Genomic DNA, 16545 nt, shown 5'->3' with positions numbered 1-16545 from the left:
CACAGGACAAACGTCACCACCTGCTGAAGTATAAACAGGAGGCCAAGTTCCGCTTCGGGTCCTGCTCTTCAGTGGGGGTGGGGGCATTTCAGATCTGAGTGGGTGCTACGTAGGTCTCTCTCTTTGGCTCCCCCAGCCTTTAGCCCGCCCCAGCCTCCCCTGCCCCTGGGAAGGTCCACACCATGCACACCTCAGGGCCGGGTGGATTCACGTTGGTCTTTTATTGGATTTTCCATGGGCAGCCTGGATCCCTCAAGCTGCTACCCAGCCCCTCAGCCCTTCAGCACCTTCCTGGCTTCCGCTCTGGGGACCTCGCCGGGAGCCGCCAGCCGGGCACCGTCTTCTCCCGAGGCCCCACAACAACTGGGGCGGGGGGCAGGCTCAGCCTGCTTCCTTGAGACAAACCCGGTTTTCCCACGGCCTCCTCTTTGTGCCAGGCTGCCCACGCAGGGGCGCGTTCCTGCATCGGGCACAGCCACGCTCTCCTGGGGACTAGGCTCCGGCCCAGACCCTGGGCGGTGCCTTCCCAGCTCGGGCCACTTCAGACCCCGCACAGCACAGCACTGCAGGCTCAGACCTAAAGCTTGGTGTTGAGGTGCAGGAAGTGGGGTGCTGCGTAGGCTGCAGCAGGTGGCACGTGCCATGCGGACGAGGCTGGGCAAAGTCTGTGGCGAAGGGCGCTGTCGAAGGACGCCGGCGGGAAGTGCATCAGACCCGTGGCCATGGGTGAGGGCGCTGTCGTGGCCAGGAAGTGGGCCGGAAAGGCAGGGATGACCAGGGGGCTGAAGGGGAGTGTGGCCTGGCCCTTTAAGTGGTCCGGGGCGCCGGCAAAGTTCAGCGGGCAACGCAGCATGGTGCCCCTATAGGCCTCGGGGAGGGCAGGCCCCAGTGCGGGGCCCAGCAGGCAGGACACGGCCAAGCCAGACCCCATGGATTTGGCCCCACACTCCTTGGCGTCCACCTCCTTAAGAAAGGGAGACACGGCCCGCAGTTTTTTGCCACCATGAGCAAAGCCCTCCTCTTCCAAGCTGCGCTTGGTGCTCAGGCCTGGGCTGCTAGGGAAGGTAGGGAGGGGAGCAGGGCTCTCGGCAGGGACCTTGGCCATGGGGGACACCCAGCAGGCTTTGGGCTTGGGGTAGGGGCTGCCCTTCCTAGAGCCACCTTTATGGAAGGCAGACGGACGGCTGACGTCCCCACCCCACACCAGCTGGGGCTCCTTGACCGCCAGGCCCTCCTCTTTGCCAGGAGGCCCCAAGAGCACCCCATCTTTAAAACTGGGGAAGAAGTCCCGGGGGTGCTGGCTGACGGGCTTTAGCACCTCAGTGGGGTACGCATGGAAACAGCCAGTGAAGATGGGGGCTGGCAGGCGGGGACCCGCTGGAGCCTCCCTGAGGCTGCCACCAGGGGCCTGTAACCCCTCCTGAGGGCTCAGCCGGTGCCTGGAGTTCTCAGCCGGCTTTCCTGGGCTCTGTGGACTTTCTGAGATGAGCACAGCTGGGGAGGCCTGGGGGTCCCCATTAGGGCTGGCTGCCCCATGGCGACAGCCCTCCTCCTGGCACCGCAAGGCCTCTGCCTTGCTCACCTGCGCCAGGAGCTTCTTTTTGGCCAGTGGTGACATGATGCCGTGTGTTCCTTTGCAGTAGAAGTTGGACAGGAGCCGCTTGTAGGCCTCAGGGCAGCCGCTGGCACCCACGAATGGTAGCGAGGGCCCCAGGGCCAGGCCTGGCTGCTCCGCGCCCTCCCTGGGGGGCTCCTGGCTGGGAAGCCGTGCCTGGTCAGCGGCAGCACCGGTTTTCGTCTTTCCAGGCACCATCTACAAGGAGAAAAGGCCATGCCTCAGGGTTGGGTGTGAGCCACGTATCCTGACCTAGGGACCCCATGGCAGCAGGGGTGCAGAGGCATACCCAAGAGCCTCTGTTAGCCCTTCCAGCACCTTTGTGAGAAGTTTACCAAAGGTATCCTGTCCTCTGAGCAGGCACAGTCTGGTATCAGGACCCAGGGCCTGGTGACCAAGGTGCAGACTGGAGTTCAGACCCGACATGGCCCCTCATTAGAACTTGCACAGCCATTACCCTGGAGCCCCCCACCGATCTGCCCTCAGAGCAGGGTCTGGGTATTCTGGGCAGGGAGCTCTGCAGCCATGGCGCGGGAGGGGAGAGGGAGGCCCATGGTCCGCTCGTGGCCCCAGGCAGACTCAGCGCTTACCTGGTCCAACCGCTTCTCCTCCTTGGCCTTCTTCGGCTTCTCAGGGGCCCCGTCATCCCCCCGGGTCTCCTTGGTCATCTTGTACTGCTTCCTGGGCTTGGAAGGGGGCAGCGGCTTGTCGTCCTCCCCCTTCAGATGCCGCACATAGGGGAGCACCAGCCTGAGGAGGAGGAGAGCGTGTCTGCCAGGAGGCCAGCCTGGCAGGCACACGGCACACCTCCCATCTCCCTGCACCCGGCCTCCCCACACCCTGAACACCCCTGCCCGCCCCTGGGGCCCGTGCTCTTCCTCCTCTTGTCCGTGAGGCCCGCAGCCCGGCCGCCCTGCACGGCTCTGGGCTGGGATGAGCACAGCGCGCGCTGCTCAGACAGCCCATGGCATGGCCACGCTGCCCCCCACTCCTGGCCCCACCACAGCTGGGCCCTGCTCCGGGGTGAAGGCCGAGGTGTCCTGTAGCCGGGGTCTTGCCCAGCCATACCTCTCGTAGTGGCGGCGTGTGCACGTGGCCGCGCTCGTGCTGCCCGGGCTGCCCCCCAGCTCATCGTACACGTTCTTCCAGAGGCGGCGGCCGGTCACCTGCAAGGGCACCACGTGAGAGCACGACCACGCGCGCTCCCCTGGTGGTGGGGTGTCCTGGCAGCTCCAGGGGAGCAAGGGATGGGGGCAAGGACTGCAGTTTTGCAGCTGCTTCTTCAGCAGTGGCAGGGGGTGTGGGGGGGCTCCCCTGGCCGCTAGCCAGTTCTCCCTCCCAGGGGCCGCCGGCTGACTGCCGGCCAAGCAGCTTTCCCGGCACGCGGGGCAGGGGGAAGACAGAACAGATGGGAAGACAGGAAAACTGCTTTGAACAGCAAAGTACCAGTGGGCAAGGCAGGCCCTCTTCCCGACAGCATGCAGGAGAGCTGCAGAAGGGGCAGGATTTGGGACCTTCCTCTTCCTCCTCTCTGGCCGTGAGGACAGCTCTGTCCCCAGAACAGGCTCTTCCTCCCCAGGTCCCCACAGGGTACAGTGGGGATGGGCTGCGGGATGCCACATGCTGAGGACTCAGAGGTACCCTCCTTACCATCTCATAGGCCCCCAGCTTCTCCACTGCTTTGTAGATTTTCCACAGGTTAACTGGAGAAGAAAAAGGGCAGGGCCGCTGTCAGTTTCTGTGGGGGGAAGGGGCAGCCGGCAGCCCATTTCCATGGACCTGTCGGGCAGGCACAGAACCAGCATACACCCGGACAGGGCCATTGCAATGGATGGCTGGGCCAGGCCCTGAGCACTGGGGGCCCAGTGGCCGGTGAGGACAGAAATCCGGCCCCACCCACCGCAGCCCTGTGCCTGGACGGGGGTGCCCTTTCTGTGTGTAACCCCTGTGGGCTGGCATCGCCCAGGGCTGCCCAGAGTGGAGGTGCCTGCCCGACACCCTGCCTGGACGGGATCCCCTGCCGGGCTCCCCCTCCCTGCCTGCACCCCAGGGACGCACTCTGCTTGAAGCCGAGATGGGGCACCCTCTCGATGGGCGTGTGTCGCTCCTTCATGAACTTGTAGAGGCTGACCAGGAAGGCCTGCTCCTCCTCCCGCTCCTGGTCCTCCTCCCGCTCCCCGCCTGCCTCGGGGGAGTCCTGGGGAAAGAACAGGAGGCATTGGGATGAGCCCCCAGTTGGTGGGCGGCTGGGGACAGGCGGAGCCACTGGCTGCTGGGGAGGAAGGTGGGGCGTGGCCCCCAACCGCAAGCTCCCACAGGAGGGAGCAGGCCCCCGGCACCCAGCTTACAGCTCTGGGCCGGAGTGCCTGTTTCTGGCATCAGAAAGGCGTAGTTGTCAGCTGTTAGTGCCCAGGACCCCAGGTCGGGCTCCACGGGGGCCCGGCTCCAGGCCCGGCCACAGGAGCAGCCCCGCAGCTTCAGGCTCTCTCCAGGCACAGGCCACTTCTCTATCTTGCTCTAGATTTATCTGCGTCTCAGCTCCTCTACCAGACTGTGAGTTCCCGGTGGCAGGCTCCCAGGGACCCCTGCGGTCAAAGCCGAAGGAACAAAGTGCTTGGTGTGTTCTGGCACTGCAGGGCCGTGTGTCCACCGAGCCTCCGCCATGGCGGCCTGCCCATCGGAGCCGCAGGTGTGCCTGCCTTCGGGGTGGTGAAGGCCTACCCTGGGTTCCCGACACATGTCTGTCAGATGCCCAGGACTTTCGCTGTCTGCCTCCAGAGGGGCCATTTCTGCTGAGGCTACTCATTTGTTTGGTGGCTCAGGGCAGAGGGGTGTGGGCGGGCTGGGGCTCAGGGCTTCGAGAACAGACAGCTCCTGGGTCCGAGGCCCCGAACACTGGAAGGACATAAATCATCTGGGCCGGAAACAGTACAGAGAGCCGTGCGTTCCCACAATATGCAAGTACCACTGCCGTGTTTCTGACCCCTGATAACAAATGGCACACGAACTCTCGCGTCCCCCCTAAGACACTGTCATGTGCTGGGGACCCCGGCAGCTGGTGCAACGCGGGCCTCGGAAGGAAGGCGCGCTCTCGGCCGCTCCTCCCGTGACTCGCCGCTTCCACGCAAGCTGTTAAGAACTGCTACCACCTGCCGCTACTCTTCTACGTGGATCAGGACTCTTACCCCAGACTCTGCCACCAACCAACAGCCAAAGGAGTGGCGTGGGGGCGGACGCTCTACAACGTCACCCATGGCTCCCTGAGACTACGCTCACCAGAACGGCCTCAGTGGTCTGAGGGATGCTGATACGCGCGCCGTGAACTTGGAGGGACGCACGGATTCACATGCGGTTTATCCTAAGACAGTGCTTTTACCTGTTTTATTCATCAGGGCTCCAGGCAAATCATTTGCTAAAAGGGTTCTGCTAGGAAAACTAAGTCTGGAACCCCTGCCTCGGGTGACGGGTGGGTCCTCCCTCCCTGGCTCCCAGCTCCCACACCTCCTGATGCAGGCCCGAGACTGTGGGGCTGGAGGATAGGGAACACACCCTCCTGAGAGCTGGGGGAGTCCCCAGGTTCACCTGGGAGGCTGTGCACAGGGGAGGGGGGAGGGCAGGGAAGAGACTCCCCAGGGGTCGCCAGACTCACCTCCGGATGGACGGGGCTCTGGCTCCTGCTTTGCTCACCATCGGGTTGAGGGGACACAGATGGGTCTAGGGGATCGCCCTCCTCTGACTGTTTCCTTTTCCCTTTGACAGGAGGTGCTGCAAGGAGAGAAGCAAAGGGGAGGAGAAGGGAGAGAGAGAGCGAGCACTTGAGATGCAGACCTGAAGAACTGGCAGTGAGGAGAGGTCCTCCCACCCCCCATGGGAACCTGACAGGTGGGAAGCGACTTCTTCCTTCTGCCATGTGTCCTCTGTCCCCTGGTTGCATGCAGGCTGGCCCTCTACACGCACTTACGGGCTCACCCTGGTGGCCGACTCTGCTCTCTCTCCTCTCTGTGGGGCTCACCCCCAACTGGGCCCTATGCCTGCTGCTGTTCCTTCCTCTGTTTCAGCCAGCCCCCAACGTCTTTGAAGGAAACCCTAAACCACCCCGAGGGTCAAGTCAGGAGGGTAAGGTTGGCGCCGTGGTGCTCAGGGAAAGCTTGTCTCCGAAACCTGCCCCACACACAGGCCGAAAGTTTTCACAGTGCCTCAGCCGACGTGGGAAAGCTGCTGAGGTTCCCATGTTTGTGGGTCCAAAAGCACCATGGCGGGCACTTGGATCCTCCAGGAATAATCGAGAAGACTAGAAGCTCCTGATTATGAAACCTCAGACCTTTCTATGAGCACCTGCAGAGTTCGGACTGCCCCTAATTAGGCCACTTGCTCCTCTCACCTGCAAGGGTCTGGTGACCTTTCAGGTCTCACCTGACAAGCCACTTCCTCTGGGCGGCCTTTCTCAGCCCCCAGCCAAGCACAGCACTCCTGCGTCACCTCGGCGACTCCCAGCTACCCGGACTCGACTGCCCACCGCAGAGGCCCCCCAGCACCCCACACAGTAGGTGCCAGGTTTCAGGGAGAGGGAACGACTCTCACAACCTGCATGGGGCAGGACTGGAGTTTTCTGAGGGCAGCCATGAGCTGACGGCTGCAGAAACACAACGCCTGCATCCCTGCAAAAACCCCTGCACCACCGACGGGGCCAGCGGGACACCTGAGCTCAGGAGCCCATGTCGTCAGATCACCCTTTCTCTCTTTCTAACCTGCCTTTCCTTTTTGTTAGTGTGAACTGCCCCAGTCTCCTGGTTTGCTCCAGCCCAGGAAATCCTTCCTGCTGGGCACCTCTGAGATTCCCTGCCTGTCCTAGAGAGAAAAAGAATCTCCATAACAACCATAAACCCAGACCAGCATGCACCCCCCCCCCCCAGGGCCAGAGCCTCTGAGTGTCCCCTTCAGCAGCTGCTCACAGAAGCGCCACCGCCACCGGGCTTGCCACGCCTCACTCCTGCTGTGTGGGTCCCTGGCTCTGATGTAGTCTCAGAAGGGAGCTCATTTTAAAGAGGGGGGAACTGAAGCCAGAGAGGCTAAGTTGCTTGTCTCCCTAGGAGACCCGGGCTCAAAACAAGGTCTGTCTGACCACCAGGCCAAGGGGCCTGGCCTCGCCACCACGGTGGCTGCTGTTGTGCCCACCACAGAGGTCACACGTGCGGAGACTTGATGAAGAGTCCAAACAAGCCTGGAGGAGAAACCCATGCTAAGGCTTGTCAAAAAGAAAGACACCCTGGCCCTCCTCTCAGGCTGGCTTCTGACCACTCAAGACATGGTCAATAGCCAGAAATAACTGTTAACAACTGAACCCACCCCACCCCACCCCACCCTACCCAGCAGGCTGATGCCTTTCCTGCTGAGTTCTCCAGTGACTCTGTGCCTCAGTCTTCCCTTCTGTGAAATGGGAGAGAAACACCCTTGAGTCCTTTCCTCACTGTCCCCGAACTGAAGTCTCCCAGGTCACTGGCACACCTGCTTTCACCAGCTCTTCTGCTTGCCCCCTGCCCCCTCCACCTGTTTTCACACCCTCTCTGCCTTCCTTCCCTCTTGCCCAGCTTCTGGGCATCAAAGGACTCTCTCCATCCTGAGTCCCTCCATGGGGTGTTACTGCTGCTTCTCACTGGATCCTGCCGGCAAACTTGCTATGTGCCCCTGGCAAGTCGTGCCCTCGGCCTCCAAAGCATAAGGTGGTAGGCCCAGGGCCCACTAGAATCACCAAAGAGCATTTTAAGGACACTGATGACTGTGTCCCCCACCCCCCACCCCAGTTTAAGCTTCTGCAGGGGGCATCAGAGTTTAAAGCTCCCCAGCGGATCTCAAAGGGCAGCCAGTTTGAGAGCCACTGGGCCCGAGGACCTCTGTCCCTTCTGCTTGGTTCCAGAGTTGGTGAGCTCTGCCTGGGCCACACTGAGGAAAACCTCCTGGAGTGGGGCACTCGGGTTACCTGGAAAGGAGGTCACCAATCTGAGCTGTTGAACCCCAGAAAGGAAAAGGATTTGATCTCTTGCCTGGAGCCACAAAGGGAAACGCTCTCTTTATCTTTGTGTCCAGCTGAGTCCCCAAATGAACTCAGCCTCCCTTCTCTCCCGCCCAGGCTAGCTAGCATGCTCTCTGCCCAGCAGGGCCTTCTGGGCCCCCACTTCCATACTCTTAGCCGAGGGAGAGCCCCCTCTTTCTCCAAGAAGCCCTCTGTCCTGTCCCTGTCTCCCCTAAACCCTCCCTTCCCCAGTCATTTGTAGATCAGGGTTCCAGATAATCTTCATTTGGAAAAGGGTTCTGCTATGAAAACTAAGTCTGAACCCGTCCCACTCTCATCACAAAGCTCAGATGCCCTATTGTAACGGGGAGGTGGATCCATTTTGCAAGGAGAAGACCTCTGCTTGCCAAAAGATTGTCATTCAGACATGGCTTTTTCCATCCAGGAAGCGATAATGACAATAACAGTGATTATTATTTCATTGTTTACTTTGAACACACCTGGAATCTATAAGGTGTGAGATAGGGATCTAATCTTATTTCCCCCAGTGGTTAGGTGGTCCCAATATAGACTGAGTGATGCTCTTCCCCCAATGATTTGAAATGCTACTCTACCCATAATCTAAAGGCTGATAAGGAACACATTTGAAACTGTTTCTGGACTTTTCTGTTCTGTTTCATTCACTGTGGCATGCCGGCACTGGTGCACGCTATTTGAATTGTAGAACAGCTTACTATCCACAGGGCAAGTCCCCTATCATTAGTCTTTCTAAATCATTTTTTCTGAACTTCAGGATAACTTTATCACATTCCCTTAAAAAAGAAAACAAACCACTGGGGTTTTGGTTGAATTGCATTTAAATTTAGCAATTACTTTGAAGAAAAGTAACACCTTTCTGATACTGCTGTCTCACAGATTCCGGCCTCCCTTTGCTGTCCTCAGACGTTCCTTCTTAAAGGCCCTGCGTGTTTCCCGTGGAGCTTATTCCTCAGGTTTTGTGCAGCTAGATAATAGTGTGAGAAAAGCTTTGGCACCCTACAGTAAGACTTGGCTCCACAGCCGCTGCTCTTTCCTCCTGTCACTGTTGGGAAGGGGACAGGGGGCTTCTGGCTGGGCCAGGATATGAGCCCCTGGTGACTCAGTGCCTCGCTGAGTGCCAGGAGTGCTGGGCAGGGGGCGGCAGAGTGCTGGGCAGGGGGACTGCCCAAGGCCCTTCTGGTATTGGGAATCTGATTTCTGTTTAACTCCGTGGCTTGTGTTGAAGTCAAGCTTAAGCCCCAGGTCCAAAAAACCACAGCAGTGAAGAGGTTGGTTTAAGTCACTAACTCCCGAAGAGGACGCCCCCTGAAGGCTGCTTGTTCTTAAGCCGTCCCCTATTTCCCTCTCCATACTGGACACTCCACCAGCTCCAACCAGTGCTCCTGGGGGGCCTTGGACTAGGCAGTTTTGGACACTGCTTCACTGAATCTGCCCAGCCACCAGTGGATACTATCTCCCCTTTCTACAGACACAACACGTAAGGATCCCAGAGGTTCAGTAACTCTCCTGAGGTCACACAGCTTCCTAGTGGCAAAGCTGGGATTCACAACCACAGCAATCCGACTGTCCCAAGGCTCTGAACCCTGAGATCCAGGGTTCTGAACGGAAGCAGGGAGTCCCCAAGCTCCTTATCTGCTCAAAGGGTGTTGTGGGCTTGCTTCTCGCCCCGAGTGGGTCTGCAATCTCCCATCACACCACTCCTGTTAATCTGCTAAAAAGAGTCTGCCTCCGCAGACAAGCTGAAAGCAGATAGGAGCGGGGCAGGAGAGGGGCGAAGGGGCTCTGACTCCACAGAGGCGCGTGGTTCACCGTCAGCCTCTGCAGCTTCCCCGTCCGCGTCCGATGTTCCAAGAACAAAGTGAGGAAGAAGGCTTCCCACACAAACCACAGCCAAATGTGTGAGTGTGTACACAGACCCCCCCCCCAATGTACGCACCCCCCCCCCATGGGGAGATCTGAGGTCTGCCTGTCGGGATCACGCCCCGCCCCTCTGTGTCTCACGGTCCAGAGCACCGTGGGGCAAGGAACAGGTGCTCCACAGACAGCGGCAGGGATGAAGTGTGAGCCCCTTGGTCTCAGACGCTCCCAGTACAGAAAGGGGCTTGGGTTGTGACTAGTTCAAGGCCACAGAGCCTGTCAGAGACCTAATGCCAGACTGCACCACCTATAGCTATCTCCTCTCTCTCTCTCCTCTCTCTTCCCTCTCCCTCCCTCCCCCTTCCTCCCCCTTCTTTCTAGGCCTGCCCCGCCCCATTCACCCTTGGTGTGATGGGAAGGAAGCAACACTTCCTTTCATGAAAAGTCACCCACTGGGAGCACTGCGTCAATTACGACAATAATGGTAACAGCAGTCTCAATAACAACCAGCAGAAAAGGCCCCACCTCGCCCGAGGTTGTTGGCTTAAGTTTCTCTTCATTTGAGCTGGAGCTGAAACAAAGAGAGCCTTTGAGGCGGCCCGTCCACTCTGCGGCCCAGGAGCCGGCTGCCTGGCAGAGTCTCGGTGTGGTGCTCGCTCCAGTGGGCAGTTTGGGGAGGGAGGAGCTGCCAAGGGCTGTGCTCCAGCCAGCACTGAGGACAGACGAGCTGGATATGGGACCCCTGAAAATACAGGGCACAGCCTCTCCCACAGCCCTGCCTCAGTGTCTCAGCCGGGGCTTGGGGGCAACAGCATTTGAGCGCAGCGGGGGCCAAGATGACAGTCTTGAGAGAAATACAAAAGGGTAGGGGGCATGGGAGCTCCAAATGTAAGACTACCAACTCCTAACGCCACTGGGACGCCTGTTCCCATTTTGCCAGCTCTGGTATGTCCTAAAAGACCCTATTCCGGACTAGGCTAACTCCCCACTGTCCCGCCTCTCCAAGTCTGGAAGGTATTTGATAACAGTAACAATTCCACTTATGGATGGTTTCCTATGTCCCTGTGAACTATATTTTGTGTTTCCATTCCACCTATGGAGAAACCAGGCTCAGTGGCTTGCCCAAGACATGGCCCAAGAGTAGAGACACAGCCAGGATGGGAGGAAGGCTGCCTAACTCCTGCTTGGGGCACTCCATGGCCTCCTGCTTTTCCACCCCCCCACCCCCCACCCAGAGACCCCAGGGGCCTAGGGGGAGTGTGTGCAGTACCTGGCCAGTTTACCATCAGGTAACAGGAAAGCAAGAGGGAGGAGAGAGGTGTTGGAGGCTTGCTTCTCCCTCACAGCCAGACCTCACTCTAAGCCTCAGTTCCTCTGACTGGATACCAAAGAAAGAGGGCCTGATCCTCTGAGGTCCTTTCTACATCTGCCACTCAAGAGTTCTAGCCCCAGGCGCGTGCCCGGGGCTCTGGTGGAGTCTGGAACTCCACTCTCTCCCGGCCAGAGTCTCTAGCCACCATCTCCCACCCCTCCTTTGTCCCGGCGGGCACGCAGGCTAGACGGGCGTGTAGGCTAGACGCAGAGACGCTGACGCCCCCAACAGTGGTCCTCCGCAGGGGGCGAAAGCACCTGTTAGCCTCCCCTTGGCCCCGCAGACTTTTCCGGCGGCTAACCACCCGGCAAACAAAGGGCCGCTGGGCCCGGCCAGCGCAGTGCCCCCAGACCCGCACCCTGAGCCCGCGCGGTCCGACGCTTGGAAAGCCCCGCCACCCCCCTCCCCACGTCGGCGGGGCTGGGGGACCCGAACCCCGCCTGAGGGCGCCCCCGGGACACTCTGCGGAGGGACCGAGATGCGGCCACTCCGCAGCTCCGGCTGAGCGAGAAGCCAAACATCTCTCCTCGCACGCTCGCAGCCTAAGCTTCAACTCTCACCCCCCATCACTCCCGGGGCCACCACCCTGTCCCTTTTGGAGACCCGAGGAAAGAGAAGAAAAACACAAGAAAGAAGACGACAGCAAAGAGGGGAGCTATCTTTTTCCTGCCGGCGGGCAGAAGAGGATGGACAGGAGACAAGAATAAGAGAACGGAGAGGAAAAGAGAAAAGGGAAGAGAAAAGAGAAAGAGAAAGGGTAGGGGGCGGGAAGCCGGTAACCGCCGAAGGATCAGAACACCCCTCTGCTGAAAGAGGAACAGTTGATTCTTTAAAGTGCATTGAGCAAGTTCTTCAAAACCCGCGCAGAGTCACTTTCAGGAAACGGCGGCCGCAGTGGAAAGCGCCCCGCGAGCGCCCAGGGACCCCGGTGCCTCTTCTCCGCGGCGCCGGCGAGTTCTGAGAACCGCGGGGATGTGGCGGGGCGGGGCGGGGGGGGGCAAATGGGGGCTGGGAGGCAGAGAAACTGCTGCGGACAGCCTGTCACAACAAATTAGCTGAGACCAGCTCGAGATTGAAACCACAGCAGGAAGTGGGATGACAGAACCGTACAGGACTTGGTAAATTTCAGCCAAAAGACGACGAAAAGAGTTTCGAGATAAACGTCCGGGAAGCCCCTGGCCGCCAAAACTTTTTCTCTCCTTTTTTCGAAGAGTGTGCGCCGACACCCAGCCTCACTCCTCCCGCGCAGGGCGGAGGGCGCTGGCGCCCCAGGACGGGCTAGGTCGCCCGCGCCTTCGCCCGGGAGTCCACCCCCGGCCCCGCTCCGCCCCTCCTAGCGGCCCCGACGGCCACGAGGGCCCGGAGAGGATCCGGCAGGGCAACGTCGCCCTCTCCGCGGGGCTGCCAGCCCCGTCCCGGGACAGGCCACGGAGCCTCTTACCCATGGCCCGGCGAGGTCCCTCGGCGCCCGCCCGAGACCCTCCGCACGCCCTGCTCTCCAACCCCGCGCTCTCCGCGCAACTGGCCCGGGGCGCCGCAAGCCTGCCGCCTCCCCACAGTCCCGCCCCGCCCCTCCACGCCCGTGCACCGCCCCCGCCGCGCTCTGGGCTCCGGTTGGTGGGCCCAATTCTTCCGCGCGGGGGCGGGAGCCGCCCCCTGAGCCCGAGGACCTCTGGGAGTTGTAGTGCGCTTTTCGTCTCCCCAAGCTCAGAGACCCAGGTATCTGAAGTAGGCTCTTCGCTTAGAGGGGCTGAGGCAGGACACCCAGGAATCACTGCTGCCTGTGCCTCAGGACTAGCTCCAAAACCACTCTTGGAAAATTCCTCCTTCCTCGTCAGTAGGGCACTGGGGCTGAGTGGGGTGAGCAAAGTGCCTCTGACTTTGACTTGAACTGGGTCATGGGTATTTTCCAACTCCCACCCAGACCAGCACAGAAGTAGAGGTGGATGGTGTTAGCTAAACAAGGCCCCCTGCCCAAACTAGCAAGTAAGACCTTTGGTCAAAGTTCTGTGGGGTCCCAGGAACACTTGGGGCAGGAAGCCTGCCCACTGTGGCCAATGTCCATAGATGTCGCAAGGACAGAGACTGGCAGCTACAGAGCATTCCAACGAGGGGGCATGACCCCTGCTTGGGGAGCTGAGGGTAAGGCTAGGGTGGGGTGGGCACCAGACGAGCTGCTGAGCCGGCTGCTGCAGCTTCCACTGAAGGGAGGTGTTAGCCAGGTGCACAGCACGGAAGAGGAAACTGAGGCGCAAGCCCAAGATTTCACAGCATCATCCCTACCTCCAACAGGTGGGAACAACCATGGACCTGGACAGAGGAACAGATAAACGGTGGTATGTCCATATAATGGAATATCATTCAGCCTTGAAAAGGAAGGGAATTCTGACACGTGCTACATGGATGAACCTCGAAGCCATGACGCTCTGTGAAATAAGCCGACAGAAGAGGACAAATGCTGTTATATTCCACGTACATGAGGTACTTAGAGTCCAATTCATAGAGACAAATAGTAGAATGGTGGTTGCCTAGGGTGGGGGGAGGGAGGAATGGGGAGTTGTTTAATAAGTACAGAGTTTCAGTTTGCAAGATGAAAAAGTAGCAGTGGGTGGTGGCCTGAATGTACTTAATGCCACTGAACTGTACACTTAAAAATGGTTACAATGGTAAATTTTATGTTATGTATATTTTACCACAATTTAAAAAAAGAGGCTAAGGTCTCAACATTTGACTAGCTAGGACTTGAACCCTGTTCCTAACGCATAGTAGGTACTCACAATATTTTTTGTTGATTAGTCCTAATATAACAACTCTAGGTACTTCCCATCATCATTGTCCCCATTTTATAGGGTAAAATTGAGGCTCTAGGAGGTTAATTGGCTCCAGTGATACAAGTGGTAAGTGGCAGAGCCTGAGCTAAATCCAGGCTCTGGGGCTCCAGAAAGGCTTCCTTAACCATTCCCCTCAACCATTCCTTGGCAGCACCATTAACAGAATCAGGGACCACAGCCTGAGTTGCAGAGAGTGTAAGGGGAAGACAGCTAGTGAGGAAATGATGGCCCAGCAAGACGTCCACCAGTAGCTTGAACTGAGTCCTGGAATCCAGGAGTGAGGTGCAGACTTGAAATTCAGATGGTTGAGGAGCCCTCATACTTGGGCACCCACCGAACTTTTTTGTACCCAATGCTGCCCACCTGTCACCTGAAACAAATGGACCAGGGCTGCAGGTTGGTGATCCGGGGATGGAAGATCTCTTCAGGGTCAGTTGAGAGCTGACAACACTGTGAGCACCCTTGTCTCCCTCAGAATGGGGTGGTTTGTAAGAGCCAGTGCCGGTAGTAACAAACACATCATGGACAATACTTAGTGACCGCCTAGAACAATTGTTATCATGGTAATTGTCACAGTGTGCCCCACTGCCCAGTTTCCAAACTCTCCAGGACAGCTGAGGCTGTGGTGGGGTGGCAGGCACTACAGTAGAATGCTATCAGGAAGCTTAATGGCCTTTCTAGTCCCACTTTTGCCCATTCTATAAGGACTGATTGCCTAAGGTTTGGGATAGAGACCTGCCTGCTCCCCTCAGTGTCACAGGCTAGGCACATCCTCCCTCCTGGATTGGATGCCCCCTTTGACAAGGAACTCACTACCTTACAAAGCAACAGCTCATCCCACCAAGGAATAGGGTTATTCTGCTATCCAGGCAGCCGACACACTCTTACAGGCAGTGGCTGTTGTGCAAAGCCTCAGCAAGTCAACACCTGCCTCTGCCAACCTGAGAACAATATGATCTAAATTTAATTGCCTCCTGAGGCAACTGTTTGCAATAGAATGTAATTTACAATGGCCAATAAATCTTGCAGAGGAACAACATCTCCATTTGCCTCCCTAAAAGTATAAACACTTCTATTGCTCAAGCCTCTATGTCACACACCTCCACCTCCCGCCCACAGCCCCCCTCCCACTGCACCCTCTGACCACAGGATCCCAGCCCAGGACAGCCTGAGAGGAGACACCTAGCCCCTCAATGTCTTGGTGTCTCTCCATGTGTCAATAAAAACAAATAAGCAAACAAACACACTAATAAATGCATTCTTCCTGTAAAACATTACAAACAAATCACTCCTCTCTGACACCACTCCAAAATCATTTCCCTCCTTGCCCCAGAGATAAGGACTACATCAGATTGGGTAAAATCTTCCAGAACCTTCCCTATGTATTTTCATAAATATATGTATCCATGGTGTAGAAAAATATTTAGCTTTGTTTTATGTATGTTTTTAAACAAATGGTACAATTCTAATTGTTCCAGCCTTGGTTTTTGGCCAACAATAGATTTTGGAGATCTCTCCATGTCAGAACACAGATCTGCCTGTCTCATAACTCCCGGGCTGCATGCCTTGGTGTGGATCCACCGCAGTGTCTTTATTTAACTTCCTCTTTGATGGCGTTTAATCTCTTTTTCAATTACATGAATCCTCTGAGAACAATCAGGACCCCCTTAGAACACTTTCAGTGCCCAAAGCTCACAAAATGTTCCCAGAGACTGAGGTAAAGCTGAAAGCTGCCTTCTCCTAACTCCTAACTTCCAGCACCCCTTGCTGGCCCAGTTCTAGGAGGAAAACCTGGCCCTGGAGGTGCTTCTCATCCTGGGGCTCTCTCAGAGCTGGAGGGACCATTCAAGATCTGTCCACCTGGCCTCATTTTAGAGAGGAGGCCCCTAAGCCCAGAGATGTTAAGTGTGTTGCGCAAGGTCACACAGCACGTCAGTGTTGCTTCTTCTGGGACCCACACGAACCCATCCCGCTCACTCAGGAAACAACACACAGCCAGTTTTTGCCCTGGGAAGCTCTGTTCCCAGGCTCAGCAGTTGCAAAAGGCCTCTAGGGCTTTGTTTTCAAAGGAGAAATGAAGCGGGAAGTATTTTTAACCGCTGGCCCCGCCTTGCTCCTGCCTTGCTCCCTCGTGCTAGCTGTCCAGGAAAGGCCGGCTTCACAGTGGCATTGCAACTCATGGAAAACAACAAACGCCCGAAATAGATGATACCCAAGCTCAGGAATGGAAAAAATTGGCTCATGCCTTCAAATGCCTCTTTTAGAAAAAGCCAAGAATAGCTTTCAGCCTTCGGGGACCTGCTGGGGGTGAGGGAGTGAGGAGGTGTGGTGCTGGGACAGGGATCCAGCCAAGATTGAGATCGCCAAGGGCCCAACTTCCAGCCGGAAGAGTTTTGGCCACTTTCCCCCAGGGCACGTGAAAACTAGCTTCCCCAGCTCTGTCCACACAGGGAGCCATGTCTACACCCAGCTGCTTGTTCCCTCTGACCCCCCCACCACACCCCCACCCCTTAGCCCTGCCCTTTAGCTGAACTGGGAACAACTTCCTTTGTTGGGTCAGGCCTGGCCTGGGAGCTCCTCCACCCCAGAGGGCCTAGCAGGGTGGAAACCTGAGATTCTGCCCTTCCTGAGCCTGAAGGGTGAAAGCCGATTCCCCTGTGTTAGGAAGGAAGGGAAGGACAAAGAGAAAAAATGGGGGCTTGCATCCCCACACAGACAGCCCAGCTATGTGGCCTTGGGCAAGTCACTTGACCTGTTGGAGCATCAGCTTCCTCCTCTGGAAAGCAGGGATTATCTTTGATTTACTCATTCATCCAGCACT

At 57.7% G+C, this 16545-nt stretch overlaps 1 protein-coding gene across 2 annotated transcripts; it reads right to left on the bottom strand.

The window, feature by feature from the left end:
- Window positions 1–202: 202 nt before the first annotated feature.
- On the bottom strand, window positions 203–12458 carry ARID5A (AT-rich interaction domain 5A). Of its 2 annotated transcripts, XM_045808997.2 has the most exons (7): window positions 12335–12458; window positions 5265–5380; window positions 3674–3812; window positions 3266–3318; window positions 2684–2781; window positions 2206–2365; window positions 203–1813 (listed from the first exon to the last, which is right to left on the bottom strand). In XM_045808997.2, the coding sequence occupies exons 1-7, from the start codon at window positions 12336–12338 to the stop codon at window positions 578–580; spliced, it is 1806 nt and encodes a 601-aa protein (XP_045664953.1). In that variant the 5' UTR covers window positions 12339–12458; the 3' UTR covers window positions 203–577. The 2 variants fall into 2 exon arrangements, with proteins under 2 accessions (XP_045664953.1, XP_045664954.1); XM_045808998.2 differs by lacking the exon at window positions 3674–3812 and having other exon boundaries at window positions 12335–12387.
- Between the last annotated feature and the right edge of the window lie 4087 nt (window positions 12459–16545).

Source organism: Ursus americanus, chromosome 7 (assembly GCF_024610735.1).
Source record: "Ursus americanus isolate L20-20 chromosome 7, mUrsAme1.1.p, whole genome shotgun sequence".
In the NCBI taxonomy this organism is placed as follows: domain Eukaryota; kingdom Metazoa; phylum Chordata; class Mammalia; order Carnivora; family Ursidae; genus Ursus; species Ursus americanus.
This window is presented reverse-complemented; position numbering and strand designations above follow the sequence as displayed.

Coding starts and splice junctions, on each gene's coding strand:
- ARID5A (XM_045808997.2), bottom strand. Junction 2,782..3,265: donor AGCTGGGGGCCTATGAGATG/GTAAGGAGGGTA, acceptor GTGCCCTTGCAG/GTGACCGGCCGCCGCCTCTG. Junction 1,814..2,205: donor AGGAGAAGCGGTTGGACCAG/GTAAGCGCTGAG, acceptor TTCTCCTTGTAG/ATGGTGCCTGGAAAGACGAA.